Genomic DNA, 19,892 nt, shown 5'->3' with positions numbered 1-19,892 from the left:
GTGGGAGGCTGGTGGAGGGCACCAGAGGGGGGCCCTGCCGGGCTGGGCAGGCTGTCTGCTGGCGTGGCCAACCAGATCTGCTTCTTCTTCGGTGCCCACCTGTCTGTCCCATCCCGCAGGCCAATGCTCCCTCCTGCGACCGTCTGGAGGATCTGGCCTCGTTGGTGTACCTCAACGAGTCTAGCGTCCTGCACACTCTGCGCCAGCGCTACGGTGCCAGCCTGCTGCACACATACGCCGGCCCCAGCCTGCTGGTCCTCAGTCCCCGAGGGGCCCCGGCCGTGTACTCGGAGAAGGTGCAGCCCCACAGACCCACCACCCTCTACCTCCCCACGTCGCCCACCTTCCCTGGCTTTGCCCCTTCCAATTGGCATCCCACAGGGCTCTTGTCCACACTCACAGTGACCTTGGGGACAGGAGTCATTTCAAGGGATGGGGACGGAAGTCCCCCCCCCCCCCACCTCGCATAGAGGCCAGTACTTGACTAGTATCTGCACTTCCATGTATGACCTTAGCCTCCGAACTTTCTGGCTCCTCTGGAGTGAAAAGCCCAGAAAGGTGTGGGTCTCGGGGGTGAGGGCTGTCCACATGGGGCCAGCTAAGAGCGCCCACCCCTTCTTTCCGTCCCTCTCACACCCAAGGTGATGCACATGTTCAAGGGGTGTCGGCGGGAGGACATGGCCCCGCACATCTACGCAGTAGCCCAGACCGCGTACAGAGCAATGCTTATGAGCCGTCAGGACCAGTCCATCATCCTCCTAGGCAGCAGTGGCAGTGGCAAGACCACCAGCTGCCAGCATCTGGTGCAATATTTGGCCACCATCGCAGGCACCAGCGGGAACAAGGTGTTCTCTGGTGAGGCAGAGGCAACCAGGGAAACAGAATGGACTGGAGGGGGCGGGGTAGGACCGGAGAGGGGGTGGAGCTGGATAGGGGGCGGGGCTGGAGGGGGGGTGGAACTGGATAGGGGGCGGGGTAGGACCGGAGAGGGGTGGAGCTGGATAGGGGGCGGGGCTGGAGAGGGGGTGGGGATGGAGGCCCTGCCAAGACACCAGCTCTTTTACCACCCCCCCCCCCCACCCGGGCCTCTTTGTGTCCTCAAAACCCCTCTGTCCCCAGCAGTTCTGGTGTGAGTAACTGAGCCTTTGGGTACTAGGGGAGCAGCTACGGGCTGGGCCTCCGATTCTGCCTGGGCCTCTGGAGCCTGTGGCTGGGGGCGAGCAGCGCCTGGCCCTCCTGACAGCCCCGGGGCCTGTTTTCTGCAGTGGACAAGTGGCAGGCTCTGTCCACCCTCCTGGAGGCCTTTGGGAATAGCCCCACCGTCATGAACGGCAACGCCACCCGCTTCTCCCAGATCCTCTCCCTGGACTTTGACCAGGCTGGCCAGGTGGCCTCCGCCTCTGTTCAGGTGAGGGGCATGCAGGGTGGTAAGAGACTGGCTGCCTGGTTTCCATGCCTAGAAAGCAGACTCTCTCCTGCGCCTCGTTTTCCTGAGATTCTGCCCCAATGAAATGGACCCCAGCCCCAGCAGGGCTGTCCTGCTTTGCCCAGAGCCTCCACATTCTGCCCACCCGCTGTGCCTCCTGCCCTGGGTGGGGCATGGCTTGGCTTCCTGCCTATCCTGGGGTGGCCCACACCTTAGTTGCTCATGGCCTTCTCTCAGCCTGAATGACCCATGCAGGACTGGCCTGTCAGTAAAGTAAGGCCACCCTCTGAGGCTGGTTCCCTTCCGTGCTTGTGAAATAGCTCATCCCGAGTGCCTGGTTCCCCTGGCGGCTGGGTTGGGTGGCAGGGCATGTGATCTTCCCCAGCTCTGGGGTCTGCCCCACACTTGCCTATGAGGTGATCTGGCCTCTGGTTGAGCTCCTGGAGAATAAGATGCAGCTGCTCGTTGCCACGGGCCTGGTTGGGGAAGCCTGACCTGGGCCTGCCCTCCAGCCCACATACCCTCTATGCTGTGCTGCAGACCATGCTTCTGGAAAAGCTTCGTGTGGCCCGACGTCCAGCCGGTGAGGCCACATTCAACATCTTCTACTACCTGCTGGCCTGTGGGGATGGCACCCTCAGGTGAGTGGGACAGAGGGCACTGGGAGGATGCTCTGGGCTCCCACCCACTGACAGCTCCTAGGCTTTGCCCCCGATTATATCCCATGCCAGTTGTTTATTTCATGGCTGCTATGTGTTAGGCTCTGAGCTAGGCCCTGGAGGTGATGAGCTGAAAGAGCCATAGGCCTTGCCCAGCAGGAGCTCCCTGGCCTTGGACCCCCGGCCCCTGGCTATAGGTGAGGGGCACCATTGACACTTCAGCATTCCCAGGGCCTGGCTAGGATCTCTGCTCCCTGTGACACCAGATCTGTAGAGGAAAGCACCCCAGGGTGCAGGTGGTCAGGGACTTGCCTGCAGTCCCATGGCTAGTGTGGGGCTGAGCTGGTGTTAGAGCCCACACAGGGGCCAAAGCCTAAGCCTTTTTTCCATTGCCCTCCACGCTGGCCCCCTTGCCTCGATGCTGGCTCCTCTGCCGGGCTCTTCCCTTTAGACCTTCAGGCTTGCTGTCTGTGTTCACTGAAAAAAGGATAAATGATAAGGCTGAGCAAGCAGCCCAGGGTGCTAGCCTCGCATGCGGGCCAGTTAGGAAAGGTGCCTGACGGGAGGGCATGGTGGAGAGACAGAACTGAGTCGAGGCAGAGTCTCTGCCTCCACCCTGGTGGGGAGATGGACTTGGTGTGGGGACCCAGCCCTGCGCTGACGCCTCGTGTGTACCCCTAGGACAGAGCTCCACTTGAACCACTTGGCAGAGAACAATGTGTTTGGGATTGTGCCGCTGGCCAAGGTGAGGGGCCTATGGCGAGGGTCGGGGGGTGCGGTGGTTGGCAGCCCGGGGCCTCAGAGTAGGAGAAGCTTCGGGTGGCCTGGAGTACCCCAGGGGAATAGCAAGAACCCAGCTCAGGCTGGGTGGCGGTACCCCAGCCTGGGCTGCCCTGAGGGCCTGGCAGCATGAGGATGGCTGAAGGGACACCCCATCTGAGATCCTCTGCCCATGTACCCATCCGACCCTGCAGCCTGAGGAGAAGCAGAAGGCGGCTCAGCAGTTCAGTAAGCTCCAGTCGGCCATGAAGGTGCTGGGCGTCTCCCCGGACGAACAGAAAGCCTGCTGGCTCATCCTGGCTGCCATCTACCACCTGGGGGCTGCAGGCGCCACCAAAGGTAACCCACCGTGGAGCCCAGCGGGCTGGCTGGTCACCCTGGAGAGCGGGTGGGCACCCGGCCTGCCCCCAGTTCATCTTCGCCCTGCACATACTTGCCTGTTATCAGACGCCTCTCTCTGGCTTGTCCCTTTTCCCAGTCCCCCTCATCAGAACAGAAGCCTCTAAACACCCAGAGGAGCGTCTCTGCCAGTGATGGCCAGAGGCCTGAGGTGACAGTGGCCGGAAGTGCTGTGAACAGCAGGGGGCTTGGGAATTTGGAGGCCCTGGGGAAAGACTAGGGCACGAACTCAGAGTAGCGTGCCCCCGCCCAGAATAACTCTCCTTCTGTTCCCTTCCTGACAGAGGCCCCCGAGGAGCAAGCGGGTAACTGACCTTGACCCCGACCAGGGGTGTAGGGGCCACCGTGCCCTGTCTTGGTGCTTGCCCTGGGCTCTCTCTGGGGGCTGGGCTTTTTCTATCAGAGCAGAGGGCACTGGCCTGGGAGAAGCCCCAGGTTTGAGGGTAGAGAGGGTGCCCGTGGGCAGCGGGACTTCTCAGAGCCCCAGGAACAGCTGCTTCTACGTGTTTTGTGTACAGATCCTGGAACCTCTCAGGATGCCCTCCCTGGGGCATAGATGAGGAAGGGTGTTTTCCTTCCTGGGGCTTCCCAAGGCCAGTTTCCCCTCAATCTTCCCTAGTCTTCACTGGTTTGGTATTTAAGTGCCTCTTCCTCTTGCATGTCAGGGTGGAGACCACTAGGGGGCAGCAGGCGCTATGGCTATGAAGGGCCTCTTCCTCTTGCATGTCAGGGTGGTGGCCACTAGGGAGCAGCAGGCGCCGTGGTATCGAATGGGCTGCAGCTTCAGCATTAGTGCTAGTGCTTGGGGTCTCACGAATGGCTGGAGCTTGGTTGTGGCTTGGTCTGCCTTCCTCCGAGATGATATGGATGGGCCGGCGCTCTGAGCGCCTCTTCACCCCTTTCTCCTCCGGTGTAGAGAAAGGGCTGCTGCTTCTGAATGGCACCTGGGGCACTGGCTTCATTTTCCTCTGGAATATGAAGGGCCCCAGGCTGTCAGCAGGAGTGAGGAAGCACTGGTGGGTGGGAGGGAGGGTGGACGCAGGAAAGAGCAGGCATCGTAAGGTAGGTACCTTATGATCCCAGCAGGTGGCATCCCTGGCAAAGAGGAAGCTGTCTCCACACTTGTGGATGGGCGGGTGGATGGCCGTATGGTTGTGTGTTAAGGACGTTCTTTCCCTCTGAGGAGGTGACAGCCCAGGTTTCCTGTAGCCCTACTCAGTGCTGACTGCATGTGGAGAGCTCTGAGTGCGTCAGCACATGGACCTTGTTGAGCAGCGTCTGTTAGCTCTTCAGAGTTTCCAGGATTTGCTAGGGGTGTGTGTGTGTATGTGCACGTGTGTGTATGTGTGGTAGAAAGTATTTGTGGGTCTCTTTCTGTGTGTGTCACTGTGATTATATCCATACAAATACTATGAGGCTGTGAATGTGTGCACATGTGTGTGTGTGTGTTTGTGTTTCTGAGTTTCTGAATGGGGGCTGTGTTCTCTGTCTGGCTCATCTTCACAAACCCCCACCCCCCACAGGCCCTTCCCTGGGCCTGGCAGCCTCAGCAGATGACTGTTTGCTAACACGCTGTTTTTCTTTGCATGCTGCATGCTGGGTCCTTTGCCTTACAGAAGCTGCCGAAGGTAAAACCTTGTTTCTTGTTAGCGTTCCCTAATTGCCGCGATTAGACACGTGTTGGCTGAGGCACATCGTCCCAGTCCCCTGCGGCTCCTTCTTGCCTCCCCACTGTTGGGCCACAGTGGATATTTGAGATCTCCCCTGGTGGATGCCTGGGGCGAAGGGGAAGGGTCCTAGTGTGTTCACGGAGTGGGCGGGGGGGGGGGGGCGCCAGTACTCTTCTGATACGGATCCCCCCACCACCACCAGGCACAGGCTGGTCTTGTGCTTTTCCCAGGTAGGCCGGCTCATCTTCTGTCCTTCCCCACCGCTGGCACCTGGAGCCAAGTCCTCTAAAGGGGCTTTCCCAGCTGTTGGGGAGCCCTCTGGTGGCCGCAGCATGGAGTTACCTCCTCTTTTTGGATCTGCTCATTCTCTCCAAGGGGCTTCCCTGGTGGCTCAGACAGTAAAGAATCTGCCAGCAATGCAGGAGGCTGGGGTTCAATCCCTAGGTGGGGAAGATCCCCCTGGAGAAGGAAATGGCAACCCACTCCAGTTTTCTTGCCTGGAGACTTCTACGGACAGAGGAGCCTGGAGGGGAGGGAGTCCATGGGGTCACAAAGAGTCGGAAACGCCATCCCTAAGAGACACAGGCAGCACTGGCAGCTGCTGGTTGTTCCTGTTATGCCTGAAGCCCTTGCTGATGTCGTCAGGGCTGAGTTTCTTCCTTCTAGAGGGTGCCTGTTCCCTATCACTACGGGCGAGGGAGCTGAAGGGTACAGTGGTCATCAAGCAGCCTGAGGAAGGAGACCCAAGATGCTAGATTCTTTTTTCTACTTCACAGCTGGACGCAGGCAGTTTGCTCGCCATGAGTGGGCCCAGAAGGCTGCGTACCTGCTGGGCTGCAGCCTGGAAGAGCTCTCCTCAGCCATCTTCAAGCACCACCACCAGGGTGGCACCCTGCAGCGCTCCACGTCCTTCCGCCAGGGCCCCGAGGAGAGCAGCCTGGGTGATGGCACAGGTACCCGAGTCCCGTGTGGTCGGAGGCCGCTTCCAGGGTGCACTGCCATCTCCGGGTGGGCAGACTGTTGGGCGAACAGATGCTCCGTGCTGCCTGGGCCTGGGTGGGGTGGGTAGGGAGCATGCCCAGGTATGGAATCCCAGGGAGCAGGAGGTAGAGCTGACTTTCTTGCCCACAGGCCCCAAACTGAGTGCGCTGGAATGCTTGGAGGGCATGGCATCTGGCCTCTACAGCGAGCTCTTCACGCTTCTCATCTCCCTGGTGAACAGGTGGGTGCCAGGCACTCTCGGCTTCCTGGCCTGACAGAAGTAGGGTTGATGCCTTTTGTCTGTGGGGTCGCTGAGGCAGAGCCAGCCTCCACCAGCAGCTGAGTTCTCCCCTCAGGTCCTGGGCTCCTGGGCAGGGATGGGGATCGGGCTTAGGGCAGGGTGGACTGCCTGGCCACTGGGGTACCGCCCTGGGGGGCTCTGACCCGGCTCTCCCGGGCAGGGCTCTCAAGTCCAGCCAGCACTCGCTCTGCTCCGTGATGATTGTGGACACCCCAGGCTTCCAGAACCCTGAGCAGGGTGGGTCGGCCCGTGGGGCCTCCTTTGAGGAGCTGTGCCACAACTATGCCCAGGACCGGCTACAGAGGCTCTTCCACGAGCGGACCTTCATTCAGGAGTTGGAAAGATACAAGGAGGTAGCGCTTGACCTTGCCCCTGCTGCCTAGCGCCCCCCAGGCTCACCTGGCCGTGGCACACTCGGGGGTCGGGGGCATCTGTGGGTGCAGCGGATTCCCCGCCGGCTGCTCCCTGCCCACCTCTTCACTCTGACGCTTCTGTCCCCTGTGCTGTCTGAGCAGGAGGCATTTCCTGCCAAGGCTGCATCCTTTCTTGGTGGAGTTTGCTCTCCAAGAAGCCAAAGATGCTTGCAGGGTCCCTCCCTGGGGGCCCCTCTCTGCCCGCCTTCAAGGCCACCTGCCTTGGCCCATCTCCGGGCAGTTCCTGCCTCCACGTGTGTCTGGCCTGGCCTCCCCTGTCTCCTGATGTGTGAGGATGATGACTAATTATTAAGCCCTCCCCACCGCCTCCATAAAAGGGTATCCCAGATGGGATCTGAGAATCCTACCTCACGTGGAGGTGAGTTGAATGAGCTGGGGAGTTTGGGGGGGTGATATTTATCTTGGATGAGAGAAGATTCAGGAGGAAAATGATAGTTGTTCTTCAAGTGTTTCAAGGATGAGTATGTGAAATAGAGAGTGGGCCAACTCCAGGTGGCCAGATCAGCGGGTGTGAGTAACAGGAATGTGTATGAGACTTTATCTCACTGTGAAGGAGGTGAGGAGAAGTTAACTGCCCAGAGACACAGTGCGGGGCCTTGAGAGGTGGTGAGCGTCCGTCAGGCAGGCTGCTGGAGCGTCCCTCCCGCTCTGATGGGACGTTGGACTTGCTCACCCCAGTGTCTCCCACCTGGCCTGCTCATAGGGCCGCTCATGGCCCCGTGCTCACTATCACCCCACCTTCCTTTCTAGGAGAACATCGAGCTGGCGTTTGATGACTTGGAGCCGGCCACAGATGACTCTGTGGCCGCCGTGGACCAGGCCTCCCATCAGTCCCTGGTAGGAATTCCAGGGAGGGCCTGGGCTGGCCTTTATCACCCTTCCCATTCTTCTCCCTCGGCAGAGTCCTCCCCTTGTGAGCTGCTGCCTGCCAGTCGGAGGGGGCACTGTGGGCAGGTGGGGGATGGGGGCGTGCAGCAGTCAGGCCTGGATACCAAGCACTTTGCAGTTGTGTGCCTGCCCTCAGCTGTCAGCCGGTCTGGCCAGGGAAGGGACAGTGTGGCCTTTGGCCCTGGTGCCGTAGGGAGCTTCGCCCCTGGGTATCTGAGCTCAGGCCCTGTCCCAGCTGTGCTTCAGGTATGTCTGTCAGGAGCCCTTGTACCACTTCCTCGCGGGTGAGGGCCTGGCTGGACCCAGAGGACACAGTCATCCCCTCCCCTTGTCCCCGAGTACAGGAACAAGCAGGGCAAGGAGGTGGCATTCTGCAGAGCAGGGCAAGGAGGTGGCATTCTGGCTGAATACGGATACAGTATGCCGATATAAAACCAAGGGGCTGTGTGGGTGTGAGCCCTCGCCCCTCATTCTGGGGATGGGCCTTGTCACCTGCTGGGCAAGCATCTTGGGCACCTTGCTGCCTGGGGGACTCGCTGGCCTGATGGGCACTTGGTGTTTGGCAGTCGTCTTCAGTTAGGGAAGCTTCATAAGGTGCTTGATTGAAGAACCGGCAATTTTGCCAGGTTGCTGATCTCCGTCCTCTGCTTGGATCCCACCTCCTTTCCCCCCTCTCTGGGAAGGCTCTGACCCAGGGGTGGTGCCCCGAGAGAACGAGTATTCATCCCCCTGGGAGAAGTGCTTAACGTGCCCAAGTCCCCCACCTCCCAGAGGAAGTTGGCTTTTCTTCCTGATACCTGGGCCCCCACCAAGGCCTCCCTCTAGAGTCTTTGCCCTTCCCAGGAGGTGGGCCAGTTGGCCTAGGGGACTTACGTGCAGCAGTGGGTCAGGTGGTGTGTTTGGATAGCGCTTGGCGGTCCCTTCCTTCCTCTGACCTCCCTCGCCTGATGGGCCTTGGCATCAGCAGCTGCACCTCCGGGCAAAGGAGCCCCTTGGTGCCCCGCCCGCCACTCGCCCCTCCAGTGGCTGCCTGCTCATTCCTGCCACACAGCTCCAGCTACTCTGTTGCCCACCTTCTGCTTCCTCCTAGTCAGCACAGACCTCCTTGGGCAGCTGGGGTCAAAGAGGGCACTTCTCTTACTTCTCTTGTCCCCAGTCCCTAGAGGCCAGCCAGAGTCCTTCCTGCCCAAGGAAGACCTGGGAACTGCATAGAAAAGGGACCCTCACACCTAGTTATTTGGTCTGTATGGGGAATTAGAAACAGAATTCAGTATTTCCACATTCTCTTGAAAAACTGGGGAATTTACCAACACTCTCAGGCCCATGTTCTTCCAGGATGGCAGGTGGCTGCTGCTGAGTGCTGGCTGGTAGATGTGGGTACCTGCTCCCCGGTCACCCCAGCTCTGCCCATTTTAGCTGCCACATGCATTAAGTCAACCGTCTTAAGCTTTCGGCACTCAAGTTTATGACCCTGCAGTGACCCCACCCGCAGAGCTCCAGGCCCTCTCTGTGTTCTCCCCTCCTGGGGGGACCAGGGGTCACCCCACAGCCGTCTCTTACCTCTTACTGACGGCCTTCTTTGGGCCGAGCTCTGTACTCAGAGCCTTACAGACCTGCCCTTTAAATGTGCCTGGAAGGTGATACCCAGAGAGTGCAGGCAACATGGGGCTCGCTCAAGCCCCCCTGACCTCCAGGTGCTGCAGGTGGAGGACAGCCTCTGGACGTGGGCCTGGCGTTCATAAGAAGCCTCAGTCTTTGGGGACTTTGGACACAGGTCCTGGGAATCATGCCGTGCTGTGGGCTTCTCTCTCTGGCCCCTCTTTCTGCTTGCTGCCCACCTGCTCCGCAGGATGGCAGCCATGAAGTGGCAGGAGCTGGAGTGTGTGTGTGTGGGTGTATCTCTGTAGCATGTCCAGAGTGTGTGGTTGGGAACCAGCGGTCCTGGCCACCTCTCCCCCCGCCCCGCCCCCCGCCACAGCTCCGTGTGCCCCCATGGGATTTCTTTCTGTCTCCACAGGTCCGCTCGCTGGCCCGCACAGACGAGGCGAGGGGCCTGCTGTGGTTGCTGGAAGAGGAGGCTCTGGTGCCAGGGGCCACAGAGGACACCCTCCTGGAGCGCCTCTTTTCCTACTACGGCCCGCAGGAAGGTGACAAAAAAGGTGAGTACGCCTGGAGGGCAGCGCCCCACTTCCTCTCCTGAGAACCTGGTTATGTATATATGGGTTCAGCTGGCCTTGCCTGGGGTGGGGCTCACTGAGTCTGTGGGCTTTGGGGTGGGGGGTGCCTGGGCACTGATGATCTGAACCTTGCTTCCTCCCCACCCCCAAACCAGGCCAAAGCCCCCTCCTGCGCAGCAGCAAATCGCACCATTTCCTCCTGGGCCACAGCCACGGCACCAACTGGGTGGAGTACAACACAGCCGGCTGGCTGAGCTACACCAAGCAGAACCCAGCCGCCCAGAATGCCCCCCGGCTCCTACAGGACTCCCAGAAGTAAGAGCGCCACTCACTCTACCGGCCCTGGTTCTCTTCTTGCTGTTTGAGGGTTTCCTCTGCAGTGTCTCTGTTGGGTGAGGGAGGGGAGGTCTCCCCCACAGGGTCCCCCACACACACCCAGATAACCTGGACCCCTGGCCACGGTCTTGTGGGGGTGGTGGGGCATCCTAGGAGCTGCGTGAAGGGGCAGCCGGCCTCTACAGGCTCCAAGAATGAGACCTTTGCCCTCCTTGGCCTCCCCTCCCCCGGCAGAAAAATGATCAGCAACCTGTTTCTGGGCCGGGCGGGCGGCGCCACGGTGCTCTCAGGCTCCATCGCAGGCCTGGAGGGCGGCTCGCAGCTGGCGCTGCGCCGGGCCACCAGCATGCGGAAGACCTTCACCACCGGGATGGCGGCGGTCAAGAAGAAGTCCCTGTGCATCCAGATTAAGCTGCAGGTGGTGAGTGTGCCCACGGCGGTGCCAGGGCACTTCCAGAACGCTGGCAGGGGGCCGGGGGCCTCCTGGGCTCACCGAGGTCACCCGTGCCCACTCAGCACCCCACTGGCCTCGGTCGCAGCTTGCGGGGGTGAGGTGCGGGGCACGGCCCTTCCTCAGTGTTGCCGCCTGTCAGTGGTCTCCGGGGCCTGGTAGGGGCAGGATTGTCCAGGCTCAGCAGTGTCCTGGCCGAGGGAGGGGAGGAGGGCCACCTGCCATCCTGCCCAGAGTGGAGATGCTGGTGCTCCGGTCCCGCCTCCTGGCTCGGGCTGTCAGCTCCCACTGAGGGCCGATCCTTCCGCTTCGGCAGGACGCCCTCATTGACACCGTGAAGAAGTCCAAACTGCATTTCGTCCACTGCTTCCTGCCGGTGGCGGAGGGCTGGGCCGGGGAGCCCCGCTCCGCAGCCTCCCGCAGAGTCAGCAGCAGCAGCGAGCTGGACCTGCCCCCGGGAGAGCACTGCGAGGCCGGCGGCCTCCTGCCGCTGGACGTGCCACTGCTGCGGGCCCAGCTCCGGGGCTCCCGCCTGCTCGACGCCATGCGCATGTACCGCCAAGGTGGGGCCCTCTGTCCCAGAGCTGCCCCCGCCCCTCCCCACCGCTCTAACAGGACCCCCCGCCCCGGGGTCTGGAGGGGAGCTGCTCCCCTCCCGTCTCCCACAGGCCCTGGACCTCGCTCTTCTCTGTCACCGCCTCCTCTGGGGTCTCTCCTTGCATCTCTCCAGCCGGGTCTTTTCCTTTTGCTCTTTCTCTCCATCCTGCTGATCTTCGTTCTCTTCCACAGTCCAGCCCTCTTCATCCCCGCCCCTCCGCACCCAACATGCCCTGTCCCCACTGCTCTCTTCTTCCCTCTCCTGGTCTGGGCAGGTCAGCTCTGCCCACAGCTGACCCAGTGTCCTACTGGAGCAGCTACCTGTAAGAAGGAGCCAGCCCCCTGTGAGAAATGAGGGGCTAACTCTTTCTGAAGAACTTGAAATTCCCAAGAAAGGTCAGATAGACCCTTTCTATGGACGAATCTAGAAGAGGGGGCCAGAGAGGATGATAATAATAGTAGTTAACATCCCTTTATAGTATACCAGATGCTGTTCTAAAGCTACCATTTAATTAACTCATTTAATCCTCACAACAACCTCATGAGATGTAGGTACTAGTACCATCCCCAGATGAGGGGACTGAGGCTCAGACAGGGTAAGTAGCTTCCCCAGAGTCACACAGCTCATGAGTGGCAGAGCAGATCTGACCTAAGCAGACCAGCTTCCACGTAGCGTTTCATTTGCCCGAGATGTTATGAGTTGCCAGGTTTCTGCCCTCATCTCCCTTAGCTGGAGGAGTAGGCAGGCTCCCACCCACCAACAACCAGGTCCCCATAAGGCACCCCCAGGGGCACCGTCACTTTTCCTTAGCAGCCAGAGCCAGGAAACGGGCTCCCTGCCCTGCTGAAAATAAATCATCGATCTGTCCCCACGTCTTGATATGGAGTTGGTGTTTATTATTTCAAAACCAGATTGTTACCGCTCTGAACCAAAATCAATGTGCTTTACTCAAACAAGCAGGTCGATGCGGCCAGCAGTGGCAGGCCCCCCTCCCCTCCCCCAGCTCCCAGCCCCCATCGATAGCACTGATGATTAATTAAGATGCCAGGCGTCCGGACCTGCTATCCCGGCCCATCAATTTAATTGCAATTCAGATACAATCAATAGCTCACTTTGTCTTGGCCCCTCAGCGGCCCCTGCCTCCTGTTTCAATTATCAGGCACATGCATCAGCCCTTCTCCCAGTTGGAGGGTTTCCCAGAGCAGCTCTGGCTGCCGTGGCAGAGCGAGCCCCCGACGGGCTGCTGGGAGCCCCGGTTTGGAATCCAAGGCTGCTCTCAGCTGCTCCTTGGGAGCTTGAGCAAGCCTGTCCCTCCACCTTGCGGGCCTCAGTTTCCAGCTCTGGAGGATGAGGTCTTTCTGGCTCTAAGGCTTCTTTTTTGGTTTGAGATTCTGTAGGAGTAGGTCTCTTGGTCCTCTGCTATGGGCTGTGGTGTCCTCGGGGTGACTTGGGGTAACCTCTCACTGGCCTCCATCCTGACCTTGCTCCAGCCTCAAGCCCAGGCTGTAGAGGATCTCTGTTAGAGGTGACACTCTTTAGGGAAAGGGAATCTACAAGGCTTTTTGGTCACTGGGCCTAGGGCCCATGGTCAGGATGGGGGCAGGAGGGGTGCCCTTTCTGATACCTGCCACAGGGGACCGAGGAAAGGAAAGGAACATTTTACTGAACATTCAACAAGTGAGCCAAGCTTGTTTCTCCGTGTTTTCTCCTGTAAGCACTGTGACTGCGGGATAAGATGAGGAAACTGAGGCTCAGAGAGGTTGAGTGACTCAGCCAAGGTCACATGATATGAGGAGCCAGGGCAGGATTCCAGCCCCAGGCACTTGCACTTTTCCTCTCTGCTACTCCCTGATGCCCTCTTTTTTATGAAGTCCTCAAGACATCATTCCCTGGGAGCAGACGAGGCTGATGGGCCTGGGCTCCTCTCTCTCTAGGTTACCCTGACCACATGGTGTTTTCCGAGTTCCGCCGCCGCTTTGACGTCCTGGCCCCACACCTGACCAAGAAACACGGGCGCAACTACATCGTGGTGGACGAAAGGCGGGTAGGTCTGGGCCCCCACGGCCCCACCAGATCCTCCTCCTCCTGCTCAGACGCCTCTGAGCCAGCTGCTGTCCCTTGCCTAGAGAGAGCTTGGCTGGCCCTTGCTCAGGTGGCTGGTTTGGGCCGCCTAGGGCCGGGATTGGCACTTAGCAGCAGGCTTGGTGGTGGAGGGAAGGCAGCCCGGGCCATGGACTGCAGAAATCACAGAAGAGCCACCTGCTCTCAAGGCCCGAGGTGAGGGTGTCCGCTATCTGCTGAGCCAGACAGTCACCCAAGAGCCTCCCAGGGGGCTGATTAGAACTAGTGTTTTGGATGCCCCACTGGTAGCACCTGGGCCCCTCGGCCTTGACCTCTACGTGAGGGACCAGTCCCTCCAGCAGGAAGCTGCCCAGGGGTGAGGCAGGCATCCCTCCCAGGAGAAAGGTTGACGTGGCAGCACCTCCCTGGTGCAGGGTGAGCCTCGGGCTCCCGGGGTGGGCCCTTGTCAGCCAGGTCAGTGACTTCCTGCCACACAAAGGGATGTCTTCCTGCCGTTCTTGGCTGTCACTCTGACCCCCAGAGGCAGCTCCTCGGAGAGGCGAAGGGCTCCTTGAGCAGGGGAACCCTCCTGCGCTGTGCCTTGGCCTCAGGCACAGCCTGACTCGGAAGGCATCTCAGGCCTTAGGATGGCTTTCCTACAAGGGAGCCTGCTATGCCAGATGGGGCAGGACGCCCCCACCTCCCACTTCCCCCCGAGTCACAGACCCACATTGATGGAGCCTCAGAGACCCTCTCTCCACCCCGTCCATCCGGGACCTGCCAGTGTCCAGGGTGACTTCGGCGAGGATGTCAATGACCCGAGCCACGCCCCCTTCTCTCTGACCCTTGACCTCCATTCCCACCTCCCCTCAGGATACACCCAGCTCCTCGTCATCTCTGGAAGTGCTCCGCTTCTGAAATCTCTGACCACAGCCTCCTGCCTGTGCGGCTCATCCCCTCTCTTCCTCTCAGGACACCCGCTCTGTGACTCCATCGAGACTTCTCATTTCTGGACCCCACTCCATTTCCTCTGCTCTGTCCATTTCTTTCCTCTTCCTCTCAGTCTGGACGCTATGGTCCAGTTGGTTTTCATCACCCTCAGCTCCTCAGTCCCATAGCACCTGCCCTGCCCAACCCCCTCCCTGAAGGGCCACCTTTGGGCGTTAAGCCCTCCTTGGATTGGAGCTCCCAAAGGGCTGTGGGAGAAAATGGGGACTGAAATTCCTATAGGTCCGTGATCTCCAGTTTTCCCCGCGCTCCGTCCTTACCTGGTTTCTGTTCCGAGCGCCTCTGCTATCCCATTCTCTGTCTTTTCGCTCAAATCCTCCCCAGCTGCATCTTCCCAGCACTTGACCTTGCCTCCGAACCCTAATACGAATCGGGGTTCCAACCTCCCCTGGCCCCTGCGCACTCCTCTCCAGGTGTCCCCTCCTCCCCCGCCCTCCTGTCTGGGCGCGGGAGGGGCACCTCTCACCCAGCCCCTCCCTCCTGTGCTGCGGAACCCATTCCCTCTGGTCTCTCTGGAGAGCTGCTCCATCAGCACGAAGTCCTCGCTGTCCCTTCCGCCTCTCCTTCTCCACCGGCTCTTTTCTTTCAGTGGAGAAGTAGTCCACAGATGTTACGTTCAGAAGGGAACTTCCATCAGCCCTCCCTGTGCCCTGGGCCATCAACATTTACTTCCCTCCTGCCGTTCATCCTTCCCCCCGCCACTGTTCCCACCCCAAGGACACCTGGAACTGGCTTGTCCTCCCAAGCCCTCCATGTTGCCAGAGCTCATGGGCACTTTTCGGTGCTTCTCGCCAACATGCGACCATCGACAGCCCTGTTCTTTTTGAATCGTTTTCTGCTCAGTTCTTTCGCTACCGCTCCTGGTTTTGCCCTTGTGTCCCTCTTCTCTTTCTCAGTCTCTCTGAGCTTCCCTTCATCCACGTGCCCCTGAAGTAAAGGTCCCTTTCTTCTTTAAGACTCTGTCCTTGACCGTATCTATTTTCTATGCTACAGCCTCTTCCTAGGCAACCTCATTCACACCCATCACTTCAATTACCGCATATATATTGATGACTCCCAGATCAATACCTCTAGCCCAGGCTTCTCTCCCGCTCCAGACATGCGTTTCTGTCTAGCTGCTTTCTAACTCTTCTACCTGGATGCCTCATCGCACCCCAAACTCAGCATGCTCAAACCAAACTGATTATGTGTTTGTGCTCCATCACAAAGTTGTGTCTGACTCTTTGCAACCCTATGGGCTATAGCCCACCAGGCTCCTCTGTCTCTGGAATTCTCCAGGCAAGTGGGTTGCCATTCCCTTCTTCAGGGGATCTTCTCAGCCCAGGGATCGAACCGGGGTCTCCTGCATTGCAGGCAGAGTCTCTACCACTGAGCCACCAAGGAGGCCCTGAGAGATGGAGAATGGAATTAATTATTTACTCTGCGAGTCAAAAACCTCCATGTGTCCCTAGCTTCCTCTCTCTCATCTACCCTCTCCCCCACATTGAGCAAGACTCCATCTTTTTTTGTTTTCTTTTGGCCATGCTCTGTGGCATGTGAGATCTTAGTTCCGGGACCCAGGATTGAATCCTGCATTGGAAGTGTGGAGTCTTAACCACCAGACCACCAGGGAGGTCTCTAAGCTCCATCTTCTTAACGTCTCTTGCATCTCCCCCTCCTCTTCTCCCTTTGGGTCGGGCTCTAGTCTTCTCTCCTATGGATTCCTGCCTAAGGGGTCCATGCATCCTCCACTCTTTGGCCGGTGGGATTTCTGTAAAGAGCAAACCTGATCACCCCCCTCCCAGGGAGAGAAACTTCAGGGGCTCAGAGCGCACAGGCTCATGTCCTTTAGCCCCTGCCCACCTCTCCACCTGCCCCTTAACTGCTGCCCACCCCTCTCCAGTTATTCTGAACCACCTGGAGTTTCCTCAGTGCTTCCTGTTGTCTTATGCTTCCAGGCCTTCACGCCTGCTTGTCCCTCTGCCTGAAATGCCCTCTCCCCTACTTTGTCTTGCTAATCCTTACTTGTAGCTAAAGACAGCACAAGCAACACCTCCTCCGGGTGCCTTCCACGGCCCCCTTCTCTGGCTTAGATGCCTCCTCCTCTGTGCATTTCACCAGTTGTCGTGTCTGGCTCCCCAACGAGAGAGCTTTGTTCCTCTTGCAGTCATCTTTATATCCCCAGAATCCAACACAGAGCCTGGTGCTGCAGAAGCCACCGAAAGTGCTTGTTGAATACATCAGGGACTGAACGGAGGATGAGAAGGGCTGAGTGACTGGGTGAAGCCCCGCGTGGAGGCGGGGAGTCTCCTGGGGGCTTCCTGACAGAGGCTTCTCCTTGCAGGCGGTAGAGGAGCTGCTAGAGTCCTTGGACCTGGAGAAGAGCAGCTGCTGCATGGGCCTGAGCCGGGTGAGTTGACCCTGCAGGAAGGTAGCCGGACCCACGCTCTGATCACCCTTATCCGGATGGCTGGTCCTCCCCTCCTACCCTCCCTGCTCAGTCCAACTTCTGGAGTCTCCTGGGGCCCCTGCTGGGTCTTGTCCCGCAGCCCCCTCACCCGAGCTGCTCTGGGGCTGCACTTCCTCTCAAGCGGGCTTCCCTGGTGACTGAGATGATAAAGAATACGCCTGTAATACAGGAGACCCAGGGCTGATCCCTGGTTTGGGAAGATCCCCTGGAGAAGGGAATGGCAACTCACTCCGGTATTCTTGCCTGGAAAATCCCATGGACAGAGGAGCCTGGGGGGCTACAGGCCATGGGGTTGCAAAGAGCCAGACACCGCTGACTGACTGACAGTATTGCTACAGCTACCTTTTCAAGCTGCCCCCTTCAGGGCTGGGGGCCAGGAAGTTAGATGCTCAGCTGCAGCAAATTTGACTCTGCTTCCCTCTCAATAATTGGCTTGGTCAGGGCCAGGAACACCTCTGTGATGTCAGGAGGGAGTGGGTCGGAAGGTGGTCCTGAGTCGGCCTGAGTCCTGGTGTGGGGAATGGGGAAGACTGAAGGGAGAGCTGGGAGAGGCGGAAAGAGCGTCTTCGTTGCTGAGCTGTCCAGGGTTGCAGAGAGGAAGCAGGGCTCTGTGAGGCTGTGCCACTGCTGCCTGCCCACAGGCCGGGTTTCTCACCTGATTGGAAGGTACATAAAAGGCAGGCGTGCCTGGCCCTGAGTGCCAGTCTGCCGCATCACTCCACCCCAGAGGGCCAGCCGAGCGTCCCTCCCTCAGGGCCGGGAGCCTGCGTGTCCCCCTACTGAGACTGGGAGGCTGACAGGCAGCATCCACGGACGTGCTCCAAGGGCCGAGGTGGGCAGAGAGCAGTGGGGAGCCCCCGGGAGGGTTCTGGGCTGTCCATCGGTCTGCAGAGAGGGAGGGAACTCGTGGGGAGAGTGAGGTGGAATGGGATGCTTGCAGAAAAGGCTCGCGCTCTGCTCCTCAGCTCTGTTCTCCCTGCTCTGCGTTCTGAGTCATGGTTTTGATTCCTACCGCCCCCTCCCTCCCTCCCTCTTTCCCTGGGAATCCCTTTCCTGTCCTCCTGTCTTTGGCTCTGCTGTCCCTGGTTTTTCCTTTTTCTTTGGGCCCCGGCAGTCCCTGCTGGTCTGTGCTCCTTGGTTTCGGGCTCTGCTATTTTCTTCTTTCCTGGTTCTCTCTGCCTCCTGTGGTCCCGCCCTCTTCCCTGTCGTCTCTCGGGTTTTGGTCTCTGCTGTGTCTGGCTCCTTCCTCTCCTCCTCCCCACTTCTAAGTTCTTCTTCCCTGGGAAGCCTGAAGTCAGATTTTTTTCACCACAGCCTCTTGGTCTTTCTCTAGGTGGGGTCCCGTCCCTATGGCAGGCTGAGCTGCTGGCTAGCCTTGGGGGGATGGCATCGTCTCCAAGGCATGTCTTGGGTAGAAGAGGGCCTGTCCAGGCTCGTCCTCTTCCCAGCTGCCGTCTCTGTCTCTCGGCATCATCCCAGGCGCCTGCTGAAGCCGGTGATCCCTAGGGCCCACTCACCCTCAGAGCAGAACTAGGGGCAAAGTCAGATGTTTGCTGACATCTCGTTTGAAAGAGAAATTTCCAGGTTTCTAGGCTGCGGTTGGGCTTCCCTAGTGGCTCAGCGGTGAAGGATGCCCCTGCAGTCCAGGAGCCACAGGAGATACGGGTTTGATCCCTGGGTCAGGAAGATCCCCTGAAGGAGGGCATGGCAACCCACTCCAGTGTACTTGCCTAGAGAATCCCATGGACAGAGGAGGCTGGTGGGCTACAGTCCATGGGGTCGCAAAGAGTTGGACATGACTGAGCGACTTAGCATGCACGCACACAGGCTGTGATGGTGAGCAAGGATTCACTGTGTGATTGTCACATTGTTCCAGAGGAAAGGGGGTCTCCATCTGATCCCACAGGTGGCTGGGAGTGGAGCTCAGGCAAGGAAGTTTGGGGGTCTAAGAGCCTCCCTGACTTTGTTTGTAAAATATGTATGGGTGGGTATGTCTGGGGGAGGAGATGGCCCTGAGATTTCACCTAATGCCCCAAAAGACTCAACTGCACAAATGGACAGCTGTTAAGAGAGGCTCACTACTCTGGACTCTGCACTACCCTTTCTTGTCTCCATGTGTCTCTGGGCCATTCTCCACCCCCCTTCCTGGCACCTCGCTGCTTCTGCCTAGTCAGACAGCTGCGCGCTGACCACTAGCATGTTAGCCCCCTCCCTCCAGGGACCTGGGTCTTCCCCATCTGCTGTGGAATCTCAGGCTCCCGTGCTGTGGGACATGGAAGCTCAGGGAGGGCCGAGACCCATGGGAGATGCCCAGCGCTCAGCCCCATGTGTTGTGGAGGACTGAGCTGGCTTTCTCCCAGGACAGCCCCATGGGACTCAGTTCCTGCCAGGAGGCAAAACGTTCCCAGCAGAAAGTGCGGCCGTCTCCCCACTCCTTCCTTGGAGGGAAGCCTGGGGACGCCATACCTATTGGTGCTGTTTCCTATGGAGTTCACGTCTTCTCTGCACCCCTCAAAAGTGAATATTCTGTCTTCTGGGCATGGCGGTGGCGGCCTATACTTCCACGGCCTTTGCCCTCTCTGAGGATACCAGAGTCCTGTGTTTTTTCACTTGACCATTTCCCCCTCTTCTTCGTCTCTTAGCACAGAGAATTTTACCCAGGCCCAGCTCAGGGCAGAGAAGAGTGAGAGGAAAGGCCAGGTGTGGGGGCGCCCAGCTGGTTCCTCTCACATCTGCTCTCCCGCCCCCAAACCTGTATGACAGGTCCCTTGCCTGGGCCAACCCCCGCCCACCCCACCAGTTTTTTCACGAGGTGAAACCTGGGTGTGGGGTGTTGGCACATCAAAGAGGAGACGGTCTGGAATGAAACCAAGTGGGGAGGGTGCAGAGAAGGGCCCCCCTCCCCACCCTCTCCCTTCTCTGCACGCCGCTGCCTGGTATTTCCTCCTTTTACACGCATGCCATCCCCTGATCCCAGGTGGCTGGAACCTGTGGTGGGGCCTGTGGTAGCCGTGATGGCTGTGGGCACAGGGGCATGGGTGGCTCTGGGGATGAAGCCACCAGAGGTATTGCAGGGCATCCACGGCATGTCCTTCTTGTCCCAGCTGACTTCCCTCTAGCTTCCATCTCCTTCGTCTCTTTCCCACATTACTCCTCCCTCCCAGGCCTCCCCAGGCGCCAGCCCTCCTCCCCATGCCCTGGGCCTGCTGGTTTTCTTGCCAGCTGCTCGTTCCTCTGCCGGGCTGCCCCCTGCCTCTCTCCTTCCCCTCCTTCA

The 19,892-nt window shown here is 59.2% G+C and overlaps 1 protein-coding gene across 1 annotated transcript in view; it reads left to right on the top strand.

The window, feature by feature from the left end:
• Window positions 1–19,892, top strand: part of MYO18A (myosin XVIIIA) — a 101,033-nt gene that overhangs the window by 55,402 nt on the left and 25,739 nt on the right. Inside the window, exons 6-23 of the mRNA XM_068977972.1 lie at window positions 120–296; window positions 642–855; window positions 1,266–1,408; window positions 1,967–2,067; window positions 2,767–2,830; window positions 3,060–3,204; window positions 3,549–3,569; window positions 4,881–4,892; window positions 5,711–5,887; window positions 6,066–6,156; window positions 6,377–6,569; window positions 7,401–7,487; window positions 9,556–9,697; window positions 9,871–10,030; window positions 10,286–10,472; window positions 10,819–11,065; window positions 13,035–13,144; window positions 16,493–16,558. Coding sequence (XP_068834073.1) covers window positions 120–296; window positions 642–855; window positions 1,266–1,408; window positions 1,967–2,067; window positions 2,767–2,830; window positions 3,060–3,204; window positions 3,549–3,569; window positions 4,881–4,892; window positions 5,711–5,887; window positions 6,066–6,156; window positions 6,377–6,569; window positions 7,401–7,487; window positions 9,556–9,697; window positions 9,871–10,030; window positions 10,286–10,472; window positions 10,819–11,065; window positions 13,035–13,144; window positions 16,493–16,558 — 2,337 coding nt within the window. The remainder of the gene's footprint in view (window positions 1–119; window positions 297–641; window positions 856–1,265; window positions 1,409–1,966; window positions 2,068–2,766; window positions 2,831–3,059; window positions 3,205–3,548; window positions 3,570–4,880; window positions 4,893–5,710; window positions 5,888–6,065; window positions 6,157–6,376; window positions 6,570–7,400; window positions 7,488–9,555; window positions 9,698–9,870; window positions 10,031–10,285; window positions 10,473–10,818; window positions 11,066–13,034; window positions 13,145–16,492; window positions 16,559–19,892) is intronic.

This window comes from Capricornis sumatraensis, chromosome 8 (assembly GCF_032405125.1).
Source record: "Capricornis sumatraensis isolate serow.1 chromosome 8, serow.2, whole genome shotgun sequence".
Lineage (NCBI taxonomy): Eukaryota > Metazoa > Chordata > Mammalia > Artiodactyla > Bovidae > Capricornis > Capricornis sumatraensis.
Note: the sequence above shows the minus strand (reverse complement) of the source record. Positions and strands in the feature narration are given on the sequence as shown.